This window comes from Schistocerca cancellata, chromosome 1 (assembly GCF_023864275.1).
Source record: "Schistocerca cancellata isolate TAMUIC-IGC-003103 chromosome 1, iqSchCanc2.1, whole genome shotgun sequence".
Taxonomy (NCBI): domain Eukaryota; kingdom Metazoa; phylum Arthropoda; class Insecta; order Orthoptera; family Acrididae; genus Schistocerca; species Schistocerca cancellata.
In genome coordinates, this window is record NC_064626.1 from 174,854,664 (window position 1) to 174,870,554 (window position 15,891).

At 44.2% G+C, this 15,891-nt stretch overlaps 1 protein-coding gene across 1 annotated transcript in view; it reads right to left on the reverse strand.

Annotated features, from left to right (window-relative positions):
* LOC126161368 (ankyrin repeat domain-containing protein 65-like) overlaps positions 1-15,891 on the reverse strand; it is a 62,761-nt gene that overhangs the window by 30,555 nt on the left and 16,315 nt on the right. Inside the window, exons 3-4 of the mRNA XM_049917175.1 lie at positions 5,944-6,242; positions 5,610-5,859 (exon numbers count right to left, since the gene is read on the reverse strand). Of these exons, the coding sequence (XP_049773132.1) occupies positions 5,610-5,859; positions 5,944-6,242 (549 nt within the window). The remainder of the gene's footprint in view (positions 1-5,609; positions 5,860-5,943; positions 6,243-15,891) is intronic.

Here is a 15,891-nt window from a genome sequence, read left to right on the forward strand (position 1 = left end):
TTAGTAATGGCTTGACACGTGATTGCTTGGCATTAATATAGCTGCTTCTCTTTGCTCCAAAGGATCTTTAATTGTCCTATATTCAACTTTAGAACCTTACTTCCGTTCCCATTTTCTTATTCATTACTAGATCTACTTCTGAATTACCTCCATTTAATTTTGTGTTTGCAACCCTGTATTCATCTGACCAGAAGTACCATCTTTCCTGTCACCAAACTTCACTAATTCTCACTAAAGTATGTGATCAAAAGTATCTGGACTCCCTCAAAAAATACGTTTTTCTTATTAGGTGCATTGTGCTGATGCCTACTGCCAGGTACTCCATATCAGCGACATCAGTAGTCATTAGACATCGTGAGAGAGCAGAATAAGGTGCTCTGCAGAACTCACAGATTTCCAACGTGGTCAGGTAATTGTGTGTCACTTGTGTCATATGTCTGTACGTGAGATTTCCACACTCCTAAACATCCCTAGGTCCACTGTTTCTGATGTGATAGTGAAGTGGAAGTGTGAAGGGACACATACAGCACAAAAGCGTGCAGGCCAACCTTGTCTGTTGACTGACACAGAGCACCGACAGTTGAAGAGGGTTGTAATGTGTAATAGGCAGACATCTACCCAGACCATCACACAGGAATTCCAAACTGCATCAGGATCCACTGTAAGTACTATGACAGTTAGGAAGAAGGTGAGAAAACATGGATTTCAGGGTCAAGCGGCCGCTCATAAGTCACACATCACATCAGTAAATGCCAAATGATGTCTCGCTTGGAGTAAGGAGCATAAACATTGGACGATTGAATAGTGGAAAAACGTTGTGTGGAGTGACGAATCACGGTACACAGCGTGGTGATCTGATGGCAGAGTGGGTATGGCGAATGCCTGGTGAATGTCATCTGCCAGCGTGCGTAGTGCCAGCAGTAAAATTCAGAGGTGGTGGTGTTATGGTGTGGTCATGTTTTTCACGGAGGGGGCTTGCACCCCTTGTTGTTTTGCACGACATTATCACAGCACAGGCCTACATTGATGTTTTAAGCACATTCTTGCTTCCCACTATTGAAGAGCAATTCGGGGATGGCAACTGCATCTTTCAACATGATCGAGCACCTGTTCAGAATGCACGGCCTGTGGTGGAGTGATTACACGACAATAACATCCCTGTAATGGAGTGGCCTGCATAGAGAGTTATGACCTGAATCATATAGAATACCTTTGGGGTGTTTTAGAACGCCAACTTCCTGCAAGGCCTCACCAACCGACATCGATACCTCTCCTCTGTGCAGCACTTCGTGAAGAATGGACTGCCATTTCACAAGAAACCTTCCAGCACCTGATTGAATGTATGCCTGTAAGAGTGGAAGCTCTCATCAAGGCTAAGGGTGGGCCAACACCATACTGAATTCCAGCATTACCAATGGAGGGCGCAACAAACTTGTAAGTCATTTTCAGCCAGGTGTCTGAATACTTTTGATCACATAGTGTATATTTAACTTAAAAAGTCATTTCCCTTTTTAAATTGTCTAGCCTACCTACCCTATTACAGGGTTTAACGTAACACACATTGACCTGTGGAATGTCAGTTTATTTTTCTTGATGATATCTTCCTGAGTAGTGTCTGCCTAGAGGTCTGATGAGTCAGCCTGTTGTTGCCTCTGCAACTATTAAAACAGCTGCTGCCCCTGTTTGGGAACCACATGTTTGTCTGGTCTCTCCACAGAAACCCCTCTGTTATGGTTGCACCTGGGTGTCTGTATTGATGAGGCATGCAGGGTGGAGGGGGAGTTAGGATAATAACTTGTGTTTGTCATACTCTAGGTCACAAATGCCAATTAAATGGGAAAAAATACCTTTTTAAAAATTTTGCAATTTATTGATATTATCCATGTTACAGCTAATACAAAAATACAAAAAGAATCACATTTTCTGATAGAACAGTCAAGTTAAACCGTTAATAGGCTATATTATGTTGCAGAAGAATAACCAGTTCCAAATCCTAAAAGGTATATTTCTTCTCACTCTTAATTCTCTTTTCTTTTCTGTAGATTTTTAAACATATTAAATTAATTCAATTGAACAACTGATATGTTGTATAAAATACAGACAAATGATCATCCATGAAAATTATAATGCAGTACAGTACAGTAGACTCATAATAATCTGACATTTGACAGCCCGACGCACTTGATAGTCTGGTGCCGCACCGTTTCGCAACAGGTACTTCCTCACATCTGCCCCAAGCCTCAGGCCAGTATAATTAATGTGTTATTGAGAGTCCTCCTTTCTTGTTATTTGTTAATTTGAAATCTGCTGCATAGAATAATTGTTATGTTTTAATTTTTGTGCTGAAAAATTAACATCCCCAGAAACTGGCCTACCAGTGCAACATATTTTGGCAGAAGTTTTCTGCGGCTTATGTCTCTTACAGAAGGTAATAATGGTCTATCCCACCATTTGCAATGTCCATACATTTTTTCTTGGAATTTGCTCTCTGGTCAATGTCAGTTCAGTAATCAAGAAATACTGTCTACATAAAAAACTATAGTGGCCATTGCTGAATGCCACATTGTGAAGTCTGGGTTGTTTTTTTTTCTGTGGAAAACAAGTTATGAAGCAGTGCATGGTTCCTCAAAAAATAAAAATAACTGGAAACCTTGGTGAAGATTAGTTTAGGTTTTGGAGAAATGTAGGAATATGTGAGACAATACTGACCTTATGACTTATCTTAGAAGACAGACTGAGGAAAAGAAATTTAATTTTATAGCATTTCTAGATTCAGAGGCAGCTTTTGACAACACTGATTGAAATACATTCTTTGAAACTCTGGAGGTAGGAAGGATAAAATACAGGGAGCTAAATGTTATCTACAACTGTTGTTATAAGAAGTGAGGTATGTGCAAAGGAAGCAGTGGTTAAGAAGAGAGTGAGGCAGGATTGTAGGCCATCCCTGATGCTGTTCAATCTGTACAGTGGGTGAGCTCTGAAGGAAATGAGGTAGAGATCTGGACTTAGAGTTAAAAGTTCAGAAAGAAGAAATGAAAACTCTCAGGTTTGTTGATGATATCGTAATTGTATCAGAGGCGGCAAAGGACTTGGAAGAGCAGTTGAACCAATTGGGTGATGTGCTGAAAATGGGTTGCAAGTTGAATATAAAGAGAAGTAAAACAAGGGTTATGAAACATAGTTGATTAAATCAGGGATGAGAATTGTAAATAAAACATCAAAAGCAGTAGATGAGTTTTGTTATTTGGGTAGCAAAATAACTGACAGTAGTTGAAGTAGAGAGGACATAAAAATGCAGACTGGCAAGGCAAGAAAAAGAGTTCTGAAAAAGATAAATATGTTAACATGGAGTACTTATTTAAAAGTTAGGAAGTATTTTCTGCAAGTATTTTCCTGGAGTCAAGGGTTCCCATAAATTAGTTTTTGTTTGTGGGGGGGGGCGGAAGGGAGAGGGGAGCGTTCCAGTTCTGACCCTGTTAAAAACATGCATAATACTTATTTTTAAATTGTTTTCTTGAAAGAACACCTGACTTCACTGCATTTTTTCCTTTCCCTGAGAGCGAGGGGTGGGGGGTCGGGATCCCCCTCAGCCCTGGGTATAGGTGCCTTTGCCTGGAATGTAACCTAGTACAGAAGTGAAATGGGGTGATTAACAAATGAGACAGTAAGAGACTATATGCTTATGTAATATGGTGCAGCAGAAGAATGTCAAAGATTAGGCATGTAGATTGGACAAATTTTGAGGAAGTACTCAACTAAACTGGGAGAAAATAAATTTATGACACAACTTAACTAAAATAAGGGAACAGTCGAGGTGATCAGGCATTGAGGAATGGTCAGTTTGATAATGGTGGTGGTGGTGGGGTGAGAGAGTAAAAACTGAAGAGGGAGGCCAAGGCCTGACTACAGGGTGGTGCACGTAATGTGTTACCAATTGTTTCTTTCACAATTTATGACGCACAGTAGATATCCCGCTGGGATCTCTACAGCAGTACCAGCAGAGCTTGGAAAAACAAATGAGTTACGAAATGACGTGTAATTCACGATACTGCCGTTAGGAGACTAGTAAGCAACAATGGCTGACAATGGAAGACAGACGACACAGCAATGATCGACAATTGTGTTACTTTTTCATGAAACGAAAAGCCTTGTTGTGACTCAGAGGCGTTTTTGACAACAGTTTAACACACGATGGGTCCCTTGCAAGAAGACCATCCACATGTTGTACGATAAATTTGTACAGGAAGGAACAGTTTTGGAAGCGAAGCGACCTCGGCCTAAGCCTTTTTGTTCACCGGAGAATATTGAAGCGGTATGAGTTTCTGTACAGAGAAGTCCTGGGAAATCGTGTAGAAAGGCAGCAGTGCAACTGGAAATATCCAGACGCTCTGTTCAACGCATTATTAAAAATGACCTGTGCACAGAAGCTCACTGAAGAACACAAGCAGCAGAGACTACTGTTTGCTCAGTGGGCGGAGGATAGGGAAGAAACTCTCCACAGCGTTTGGTTTTCAGATGAGGTGCATTTTCATTTAGACAGTGTGGTTAACAAACAAAATGTATGCTTTTGGACCACTGAAAATCCACAAGTGCTTCATGAACGACAACATTATGCTCCGAGGATTACAGCGTGGGCAGCAATTTCCAGTCATGGACTTATTGCACTCTTTTTCTTTGAAGCAACTGTGAACAGCGAGCGTTATTTGAGCATGCTTCGCAATAGCTTCATTTCACAGCTTTTTGCTACTGCCTTGCCCTTCCACACGCAGTGGTTCATGCAAGATGGAGCAAGGCCACATACTGCAAACACTGTGTTGGAGTTTTTACACGACCTTTTTGACATCGGGATCATTTCACTCAGGTTTTCAGGTCGCTTCAATAACGGACAAAATTGGCCCCCCAATAGTCCAGACCTCAATCCATGTGACTTTTTTCATTGGGGGCACGTAAAGGAACAAATTTTCGCGGAACGTCCACATGATTTAATGGAGCTCAGAAGACTTATTCTTCAAGCTTGCAGTGAAATTACGGAAGACATGTGGTGCTGTAGGGTAATCACTAACTTCACTGTTCGTTTGATGGAAGTTAGGAAACGAAATGGTGGACATATTGAGCATGTGCTGAGTCAGAACAAATCTCAATGGAGGGCTCTTCATTGTAGTATATGTTCCTTTCAGATTGTATTGACAATAACGTTTATATTCAAAAACAAAATGGTAACACATTTTGTGCGCCACACTGTATATTAAGCAGGTTCAGGTGGATGTAGGTTGTTGTAGTTATGTGGCAGTGAATAGGTTTGCACAAGATAGATAATGTAGAGAGCAGAAGATAGCAACAATAGCTGAAAAATCATTTTTAATTACTAGTTGGAGAAGAGATACCTTGCTATCTCTGTGCCAATCCTGCCAGAATGTTACTCTGATGCTGGGAGGGGCTCACTTTCTCGGCTGAACTGGACGTGAAAATTACGGAGAAAGTACTGGTGACGTACACTTCATTCTGGAATGTGCATTTCGTTATAATTGTACGAAGGCATGTAAGATACGGGAGTCACTGGCTGTCAGCTACCAGTGTGTTTAAGATTCGCGTAGTATTCTTAGGAGAACCTTGTGGTCGCGCTTCTTGGCGACATCCATGGCGGTCTTCCCGTTGCGGTCTCTGACGTTGACATCTGCCCCGGCGGCCAGTAGCAGGCGCGCCGTCAGCACGGAGCCACTGCGCGCGGCGCACTGCAGCGCCGACCTGCCGTTCCGGTTGGTCACTGTCACGTCTGCGCCGCCTGCCGTGAGCAGCGCGTCGACAGCGGCTGCGTGTCCGTACCAGGCGGCGAACAGCAGCGGCGAGCGGCCGTCTGCGCTGCGCGCGTCGCCAGTGGCACCGCCGTCGAGTAGCGCGTGCAGCGCCGCCACGGCCCCCGCGGCCGCCGCTAGGTGCAGCGGCCGCTCCTCCTTGGCGTCGGGCACGTTGGGCCCGGCGCCTGCCTCAAGCAGGGCGCGCACGTTGGCGGTGCGGCCCGCGGCGGCTGCACAGTGCAGCGGCGAGCGGCCGTCGCCCGCCCTGGCGTGCGGGTCTGCTCGCGCCTCCAGCAGCGCCCTCACGGCGCGCTCGCCGCAATGCGCTGCCGCCAGGTGCAAAGCTGTCAGGCCGTCCGCGTCGGAAGCGTCCACTGGCGCCACCCCAGCCTGCAGAAGGCGCACCACCTCGTCGTCGTTGCCTTCCTCTGCTGCCCAATGAAGTACCTGTGCCGCAAACCAGTTTCGTGTAGACTCCTGTTCGTAGGGTGGAGGAGGCAATTGCCCCTCCCTGGAATCGCAGATTTTAGTACTTTATTTTCTAACTTGCTGATCATTTTCTTGGTTAAACTTCAGATTTAATCACATATGGACAAAACTTCATATCATCAGTATCAGAACTGTGTCACTCCCATAACCTATCTACACTACTGGCCATTAAAACTGCTACACCACGAAGATGACATGCAACAGACGCGAAATTTAACCGACAGGAAGAAGATGCTGTGATATGCAAATGTTCAGCTTTTCAGAGCATTCACACAAGGTTGGCGCCGGTGGCGACACCTTCAATGTGCTGACATGAGGAAAGTTTCCAACCGATTTATCGTACACAAACAGCACTTCACCGGCTTTGCCTGGTGAAATGTTGTTCTGATGCCTCGTGTAAGAAGGAGAAATGGGTACCAACACATTTCCGACTTTGATAAAGGTCGGACTGAAGCCTATCGTGATTGTGGTTTATCGTATCGCGACATTACTGCTCGCGTTGGTCGAGATCCAATGAGTGTTAGCAGAATATGGAATCGGTGCGTTCAGCAGGGTAATACGGAACGCCGTTCTGGATCCCAATGGCCTCGTATCACTCACTAGCAGTCGAGATGACAGGCATCTTATTCGAATGGCTGCAACGGATTGTGCAGCCACATCCGGATCCCTGAGTCAACAGAGGGGGATGTTTGCAAGACGACAACCATCTGCACAAACAGTTCGACAATGTTTGCAGCAGCATGGGCTATCAGCTCGGAGACCATGGCTGCGGTTACCCTTGACGCTGCATCACAGACAGGAGCGCCTGCGATGGTGTACTCAATGATGAACCTGGGTGCATGAATGGCAAAACTCATTTTTTCGGATGAATCCAGGTTCTGTTTATAGCATCATGATGGTCGCATCCGTGTTTGGCGACATCGTGGCAAACGCACATTGGAAGCGTCTATTCGTCATTGCCATACTGGCATATCACCCGTCATGATGGTATGGGGTGCAATTGGTTACACGTCTCGGTCACCTCTCGTTCGCATTGACGGCACTTTGAACAGTGGACGTTACATTTCAGATGTGTGACGACCCGTGGCTCTACCCTTCATTCGATCCCTGCAAAACCCTACATTTCAGCAGGATAATGCACGACCGCATATTGCAGGTCCTGTACGGACCTTTCTTGATACAGAAAATGTTCGACTGCTGCCTTGGCCATCACATTCTCCAGATCTCTCACCAACTGAAAACGTTTGGTCAATGGTGGCCGAGCAACTGGCTCGTCACAATATGCCAGTCACTACTCTTGATGAACTGTGGTATCGTGTTGAAGCTGCATGGGCAGCTGTACCTGTACACGCCATCCAAGCTCTGTTTGACTCAATGCCCAGGCGTATCAAGTCCATTACTACGGCCAGAGATGGTTGTTGTGGGTACTGATTTCTCAGGATCTATGCGCCCAAATTGCGTGACAATGCAATCACATGTCAGTTCTAGTATAATATATTTGTCCAATGAATACCCGTTTATCATCTGCATTTCTTCTTCGTGTAGCAATTTTAATTGGCAGTTGTGTAATACGTTTATTGTGTCGCCTATACAATTTTCGCTGAGGTGACAAAAGTCATTGGATAGCAATATGCACATATACAGATAGCGGTAGTATCACATACACAAGGCATAAAAGTGCATCGGCAGAGCAGTCATTTTTAGTTACCTGATTTGTGTGAAAAAGTTTATGATGTGGTTATGGCCGCACCACAGGAATTAACATACTTTGAATGCGGAATGGTAGTTGGAGCCAGTCAAATGGGACATTCCATTTCGGAAATCGTTAGGGAATTCAATATTCTGAGTTGCAGAGTGTCAAGAGTGTGCCGGGAATAGCAAATTTCGAGCATTACCTCTCACCATGGACAATGCAGTGGCTGATGGCCTTTATTTAACGACCGGGAGCAGCGGCTTTTGCATACCGTAGTGTTGTCGGTGCTAACAAGCAACACTGTAAAATAAACGCAGAAATCAGTGTGGGATATACGACGAACGTACCTATTAGCGTAGCGCAGAGAAATTAGGTGTTAGTGGGCTATAACAGCAGACAACCGACGCTAATGCGTTTGCTACAGCACGGCATCACCTGCAACGCCTCTCCTGGGCTCATGACCACATCAACTGGATCGTAGACGACTGGAAAACCGCGGCCTGGTCTGATGAGTCCCGATTTCGGTTGGTAAGAGCTGATGGAAGGTTCGAGTATGATGCATACCCCACAAAGCCATGGTCCCAAGTTGTCAATAAGGCACTGTGCAAGCTGCTGGTGGCACCATAATAGTGTGGGCTGTGTTTACAAGGAATGGACTGTGTCCTCTGGTTCAACTGAACCGACCATGCCTAGAAATGGTTATGGTCGGTTACTTGGAGACCATTTTCAGCCGTTCATGAACTTCATGTTCCGAGTAACGATGGTGTTTTTACGGATGACAATGCGCCATGTCACTGGGCCATAATTGTTCACGATTCGTTTTAAAAACATTCTGGACATTTCGAGCGAATGATTTGGCCACCCAGATCGCCCGACATGAATCCCAGCGTACTTTTATCTGACATAATCGAGAGGTTGCTTTGTGCACAAAATCCTGCACCGGCATCACTTTCGCAATTATGGACGGCTATAGAGACAGCGTGGCTCAATATTTCTACATGGGACTTCCAACGACTTGTTGAGTCCATGCCATGTCGAGTTGTTGCACTACACTGGGTGAAAGGAGGTCCGACATATTAGAAGGCATCTCATGACTTTTGTCACCCCAGAGTAGTTCTTGTTAGATGACATGTACTGAAACTGATCACGTTATTTATACAAAAAAATAGTAGTTTTAGAGTTTGCTTTCCTCCCCTTCCCTGGTTAAGTTCTGCAGGCACCCATGTTCGTACGTCTATAGTTTCCACATGAGAAACACTTTCTTATTTATGAGTGGAGTTATGAATTGTCATTCTACCACAGTATTTATTCCTAACAGCCCAGCAATATAACTGGATTAACATAAGCAACTGACGTTTCAAGTCTAGTTGTAAGCACCAGTTGTAGTTATTTCTCAAGCGTCATGTCGGAATAATCCATGTACTATTGTACTCCTTAAGAAAACGTGAGAATAAACTTAATTCTGCTGTCATTCAGTCTACTGGGGCGATGTAAAATGAAATCAATTCGCAAAAGAGCAGCTGTACTTCAATTGTTTCAATCAACTACGAGGGTAAGTCAATTATTATCCGCAAAGTAGTTATGAAATTTTATTTAATCAAATAGGAAACTTACAAGAACATCATTTTTCGACATAGTCTCCTTGTGTTTCAACGTACTTGGTCCATAGTTGTACAAGCTTCCTGATGCCGTCATAAAAGAAGGTTCTCGGTTGAGCTGCGAGCCAGGAATGAACCGCTTCTTTCACTGCTTCGTCCGAGACAAATCGACGGCCCCTTAATGCCTGTTTGAGTAGACCAAACAAGTGATAGAAGGGGCAAGATCGGAATTATATGGAGGATGATCCATTACTTCAAATTTGAGTTTCTGGAGCGTTTCAGCAGTGTGGGCTGCAGTATGCGGCCGGGCATTGTCGTGCAACCACACAACACCTTTTGACAGCAGTCCTCGGCGTTTGCTTCGAATTGCTGGCTTTAGCCTGGCAGTAAGCATCTCACTGTAACGTAAGACTGTTTATTGTTGTGCCCGTTTTCCCATAATGTTTCAGTACTGGACCTTGTGCGTCCCAAAAACCCGTAAGCATCAGTTTTCCTGCGGACGGTTGGGTCTTGAACCTTTTCTTGCACGGCGAATTTGGATGTTTCCATTCCATACTTCGTCGTTTGCTCTCGTTATGAAATCCAAGTCTGTTGTGGATGATTTCGTAGGCACAATTTGCAGACGATGGGCCACTTCGCCAATAGTTCATCGTCTGTCTAAGAGAATCATTTCACGTAACCACTAAATGGTTTCTTCATTTGTGGCGGTAAACAGTCGTCCGGCTCCTTCATCGTGCGTAACACTTGAGCGACCATTTCGCAATTTTCCAATCCATTCGTAGACACTCCGTTGTGGCAAAACACTGATGCCGTACTGTACCGAAAGTCATCGATGAATTTCGGCCCCTGATAGGCCCTCCGACCACAGAAAACGTATCACTGAACGTTGCTCTTCTTTGGTGCAAATAGACAGCGCAGCAGCCATGATTAACAGCACAGCAGTGGTAACGAAACTAATCTAGCAGCTTGAAAATTGCAAACATATAACAACAAATAAATAAAGCATGCGTTACAACTAAAACGACAGTACTACCAAAATAAACAAGAACATAACTAAATTACGTTGGCTGCAACCAAAACTACCAGCAGAAGCCTTCCGACGTCTACCGATTCGGGACTATGGAGCTCATTGGCCAACAGTACTTCCTCTGTGATGGCACCCACGATCTGACCGTCATGCAATGCATTAATATTCTGCACATTTCACTACGGTTGACTGTCACACTGATGGCCAGTGTAATGTATAACGACATCTTAGTGACGTGACACGTCGAATTATTCCATACACAGTGACAACAGGAGTTCTTTATCACCAACACAGTAGTTATCACTAATCAAATTGATCATTAATGTGTTGTTTCTGTTTACATAACGTACAGATTGGCACTCAAGTGGATACAGACAAGTGTGCAAATTATCGCCAAGTTGGCAGTCTTTTTGGGACTGAAGTGCTCTCTGTATTTATTCCTCTTTTGAAACACGTAGTTGTTTGAGATATATCAGCGTTAGCACAAAGTGAGTTTTTCTGTGGAGCCTTTAGCGTTAACTGCTGGTCATGGGTCAAAAATCTGTTTTAACTGATTTCATGATGGGATCTAAAATATGGCAGTTACGTTAATAAACGACATTGAAGCTACAACAGTTCATATGTTAGCACATTAAATCACCTTAACATTTGTCTATGGGTCGCCAAAAATACTCTACTCATTCTGAAATTTGGAGACATTTTAAACCTTCGTACCCAACAGGCACTGAACCTTTCCTTGAGTTTTCTGAGCTCCCCACAGCCTTACACAAGGATCAGTTTACCAGTACTTCTCTAATTTTTCCAGTTCACTCGGAAAACAGCCATTCGGCTCTGGCTAAGCCATTATTCCCCATAGTGATAGTTTATCAGAGTATGCAGAAGACCATGTGTGATGTATATAGAATATCAGAACTGGACTGAGTAAATAGTTGGATACCACAGTAGCAAACAGAATTGTATGCAAAGTGGAAAGGCTTGATTTCGTGAACCAATCCAGTAGACAGTATTAATCGTGTCTGAAGCATCACTACAATGAAGTGCTACTAGACGAGGTCTAGTTTTTCGTTTTAATCGATATGCTTCGGTCATCCAGAGTTCCTCAATTGTGGTAAACAGAAAGCAAACACTGTTACCTGGGAATATTTGTTCGGCTGGCGAAGCACTCTTTGACCCAATTTCAACCCAACCACTCTCGAGATAATATGTTGTGGAATCAAATTTTTATTCTCAAACACACACATTTTCCATCCGGGATTGGAACAAAATAGTGACAGCCCTCTACAGCTTTTCGTCATTATAAAAATACTGAAGGACATTACTTCAGGTATAAAGAAAGACGGAAACCATTGGGAGCAGGATTGCTAGTGTGGGGTTCATGGTGAAACACATGGCAGTATAGCACCTGCAGAAAATGTGCTGCACTTGGGTCTGCATGGGAACAAGTAACTCGCGAATCAGCATAAAGTAACACCTGTTCTGTGAATTTGGCGCTTCTTGTTCTGCACGGTGTGTTACCATTTTCAGGACAAGGATGTGTGCAAAAAATGGCTGCTGCGTTCTATAATCATGAAGCGGCAGTTCTCACGGTGCTTTGCACCACCTGCTTTAGTTACAAGAATATGTTCAGTGAAACAGGTGATGGGAGTAGCTGATTCGTCAGAAACAGAATTGAAGTGTTTCGGAATAATAGGTTTTGCATGGTGTAGTAAGACTGTGAAGTCTTCTCTTGGTTGTGCAAGCTGGATGGAATGTCAACAAGGAAGGACCACTGATGTTGCATGTAAAACAGCCACAAGACAAAGTTAATTGCCACACACTGTAAGAACTGGGTGTGTAAGGTGTCAGCATAGCAGAATGACATCATAGGTACAGCGGGATACCATTATTGTGATGACTACACAGAGTGGAGTAGGAAAGCGTAAGTGGGATGCAAGAATACCTATTTGGTACACTAACTCCACAAAATATGCGTACCACTGCCCCTGAGAGGCAGAGCTGAGACACCTTTCAACTGCAACAAGGGCGACCAGAGGAGGTGACTGGACAAGAAAAGCAGGCAAAGCGATTCGTTACAGGTTGCCTCGTCTAGCTGTCTACAATCTTTGATCAAGCAGCAAGTCCCAACGGGGACTTCGCCATTGTGAGCTGCAGCGCTGCCGTACGAGTGAAGACTGATGGTGAGATGTGGGCGTCATCATCCAGTGGACCCTCTGGTTGCCTAACTAGTGGGTCCAGGAAGCAGACTACTATCCATGGACATCGGGGAGTGCAGCTGCTGCTGTCTGCCTTCTATTCCTGCGCTCAGACTTTGATGCTGCCGACTGTTGCCCTGTTGGGTGGCTACAGTGTGACTCAGCACGACTTCACACAGAGCTAGTGGTGCCTTTCTTGCACATAGTCTACGGTACAATCAGGCGTTCCCTAGTAACCCACTTTATGGAGGTACTTGCAGCTGCGCCCAGAGTGGACAATGCTCGCACAGAATGGCTAGTGGCCCTGTGAGATTGCTCGGTGGGCGAGATTGCACGCTGTGCAGGAGTGTCATTGCATTTCTGATGTGGTGCATGCCGTTCCTGTCCCGCTGCGCAGCTGTAGGCATCCTGCGGATCCAGACGACAGTGTACCTCTGAGCAATAAATGTTTGCTTTGTTAATTATGTCTCACTGACGACTTCGGAGCACTGCACCATTGCAATCCACAACAGCAGAGACACAACCACTGCCTCAGCAGAACGGCTTAGACTGCTTTCCGGTACTGCCAGTTGTACCTTACATCAGCACTGTTTTTAATGCCGCTTAACGTGTCAAAAATTTATTTCCGAGTCTGTTGCATATTACATTTCAGCGATCGTCAACTCCCCTAAAGCTTAGCAGAGACAAAAAAGAGTGTCATACCAATCAGTCGTTTAACTGCTATTTATTGTGCAAGTACCATCTGCCACCTCTTAGAGAATATGCCGCTCATAGTGCTTTTTTTTCCACTGACATACCGATGAACTCGGGAAACTGGATTTACCATCGTCGCGTTGGTTGGTAGTTCATAAGGTCTGCATCACATACTAAACAGAGCTGATGGTGAATTTCGACTGATGTTACCTTGTTGTTGTTGTTGTTGTTGTCTTCAGTCCTGAGACTGGTTTGATGTAGCTCTCCATGCTACTCTATCCTGTGCAAGCTTCTTCATCTCCCAGTACTTACTGCAACCTACATCCTTCTGAATCTGCTTAATGTATTCATCTCTTGGTCTCCCTCTACGATTTTTACCCTCCACGCTGCCCTCCAATGCTAAATTTGTGATCCCTTGACGCCTCAGAACATGTCCTACCAACCGGTCCCTTCTTCTTGTCAAGTTGTGCAACAAACTCCTCTTCTCCCCAATTTTATTCAATACCTCCTCATTAGTTATGTGATCTACCCATCTAATCTTCAGCATTCTTCTGTAGCACCACATTTCGAAAGCTTCTATTCTCTTCTTGTCCAAACTATTTATCGTCCATGTTTCACTTCCATACATGACTACACTCCATACAAATACTTTCATAAACGACTTCCTGACACTTAAATCTATACTCGATGTTAACAAATTTCTCTTTTTCAGAAACGCTTTCCTTGCCATTGCCAGTCTACATTTTATATCCTCTCTACTTGGACCATCATCAGTTATTTTGCTCCCCAAATAGCAAAACTCCTTTACTACTTTAAGTGTCTCATTTCCTAATATAATTCCCTCAGCGCCAGCCGCGGTGGCCGTGCGGTTCTAGGCGCTCCAGTCCGGAGCCGCGCTGCTGCTCCGGTCGCAGGTTCGAATCCTGCCGGGGCATGGATGTGTGTGATGTCCTTAGGTTAGTTAGGTTTAAGTAGTTCTAAGTTCTAGGGGGCTGATGACCACAGCAGTTGAGTCCCATAGTGCTCAGAGCCATTTGAGCCAATTCCCTCAGCATCACCCGACTTAATTCCACTACATTCCATTATCCTCGTTTTGCTTTTGTTGATGTTCATCTTATATCCTTCTTTCAAGATACTGTCCATTCCGTTCACCTGCTCTTCCAAGTCCTTTGTTGTCTGTGACAGAATTACAACGTCATCGGCGAACCTCAACGTTTTTATTTATTCTCCATGGAGTTTAACACCTACTCCAAATTTTTCTTTTGTTTCCTTTACTGCTTGCTCAATATAGAGATTGAATAACATCGGGGAGAGGCTACAACCCTGTTTCACTCCCATCCCACCCGCTGCTTCTCTTTCATGCCCCTCGACTCTTGCAACTGTCATCTGGTTTCTGTACAAATTGTAAATAGCCTTTCGCTCCCTGTATTTTGCCTCTGCCACCTTTAGAATTTGAAAGCGAGTATTCCAGTCAACATTGTCAAAAGCTTTCTCTAAGTCTACAAATGGTAGAAATGTACGTTTGCCTTTCCTTAATCTAGATTCTAAGATAAGTCGTAGGGTCAGTATTGCCTCACATGTTCCAACATTTCTGCGGAATCCAAACTGATGTTCGCCGAGGTCAGCTTCGACCAGTTCTTCCATTCGTCTGTAAAGAATTCGCGTTAGTATTTTGCAGCTGTGACTTATTAAACTGATAGTTCGGTAATTTTCACATCTGTCAACACCTGCTTTCTTTGGGATTGGAATTATTATAGTCTTCTTGAAGTCTGAGGGTATTTCGCCTGACTCATACATCTTGCTCACCAGATGGTAGAGATTTGTCAGGACTGGCTCTCCCAAGGCCGTCAGTAGTTCTAATGGAATGTTGTCTACTCCCGGGCCCTTGTTTCGACTCAGGTCTTTCAGTGCTCTGTCAAACTTTTCACGCAGTATCGTATCTCCCTTTTCATCTTCATCTACATCCTCTTCCATTTCCATAATATTGTCCCCAAGTACATCGCTCTTGTATAGACCCTTTATATACTCCTTCCACCTTTCTGCTTTCCCTTCTTTGCTTAGAACTGGGCTTCCATCTGAGCTCTTGATATTCATACAAGTGGCTCTCTTTTCTCCAAAGGTCTCTTTAATTTTCCTGTAGCCAGTATGTATCTTACCCCTAGTGAGATAACCCTCTACATCCTTACATTTGTCCTCTAGCCATCCCTGCTTAGCCATTTTGCACTTCCTGTCGATCTCATTTTTTAGACGTTTGTATTCCCTTTTGCCTGCTTCATTTACTGCGTTTTTATATTTTCTCCTTTCATCAATTAAATTCAATATTTCTTCTGTTACTCAAGGATTTCTACTAGCCCTCTTCTTTTAACCTACTTGATCCTTTGCTGCCTTCACCACTTCATCCGTC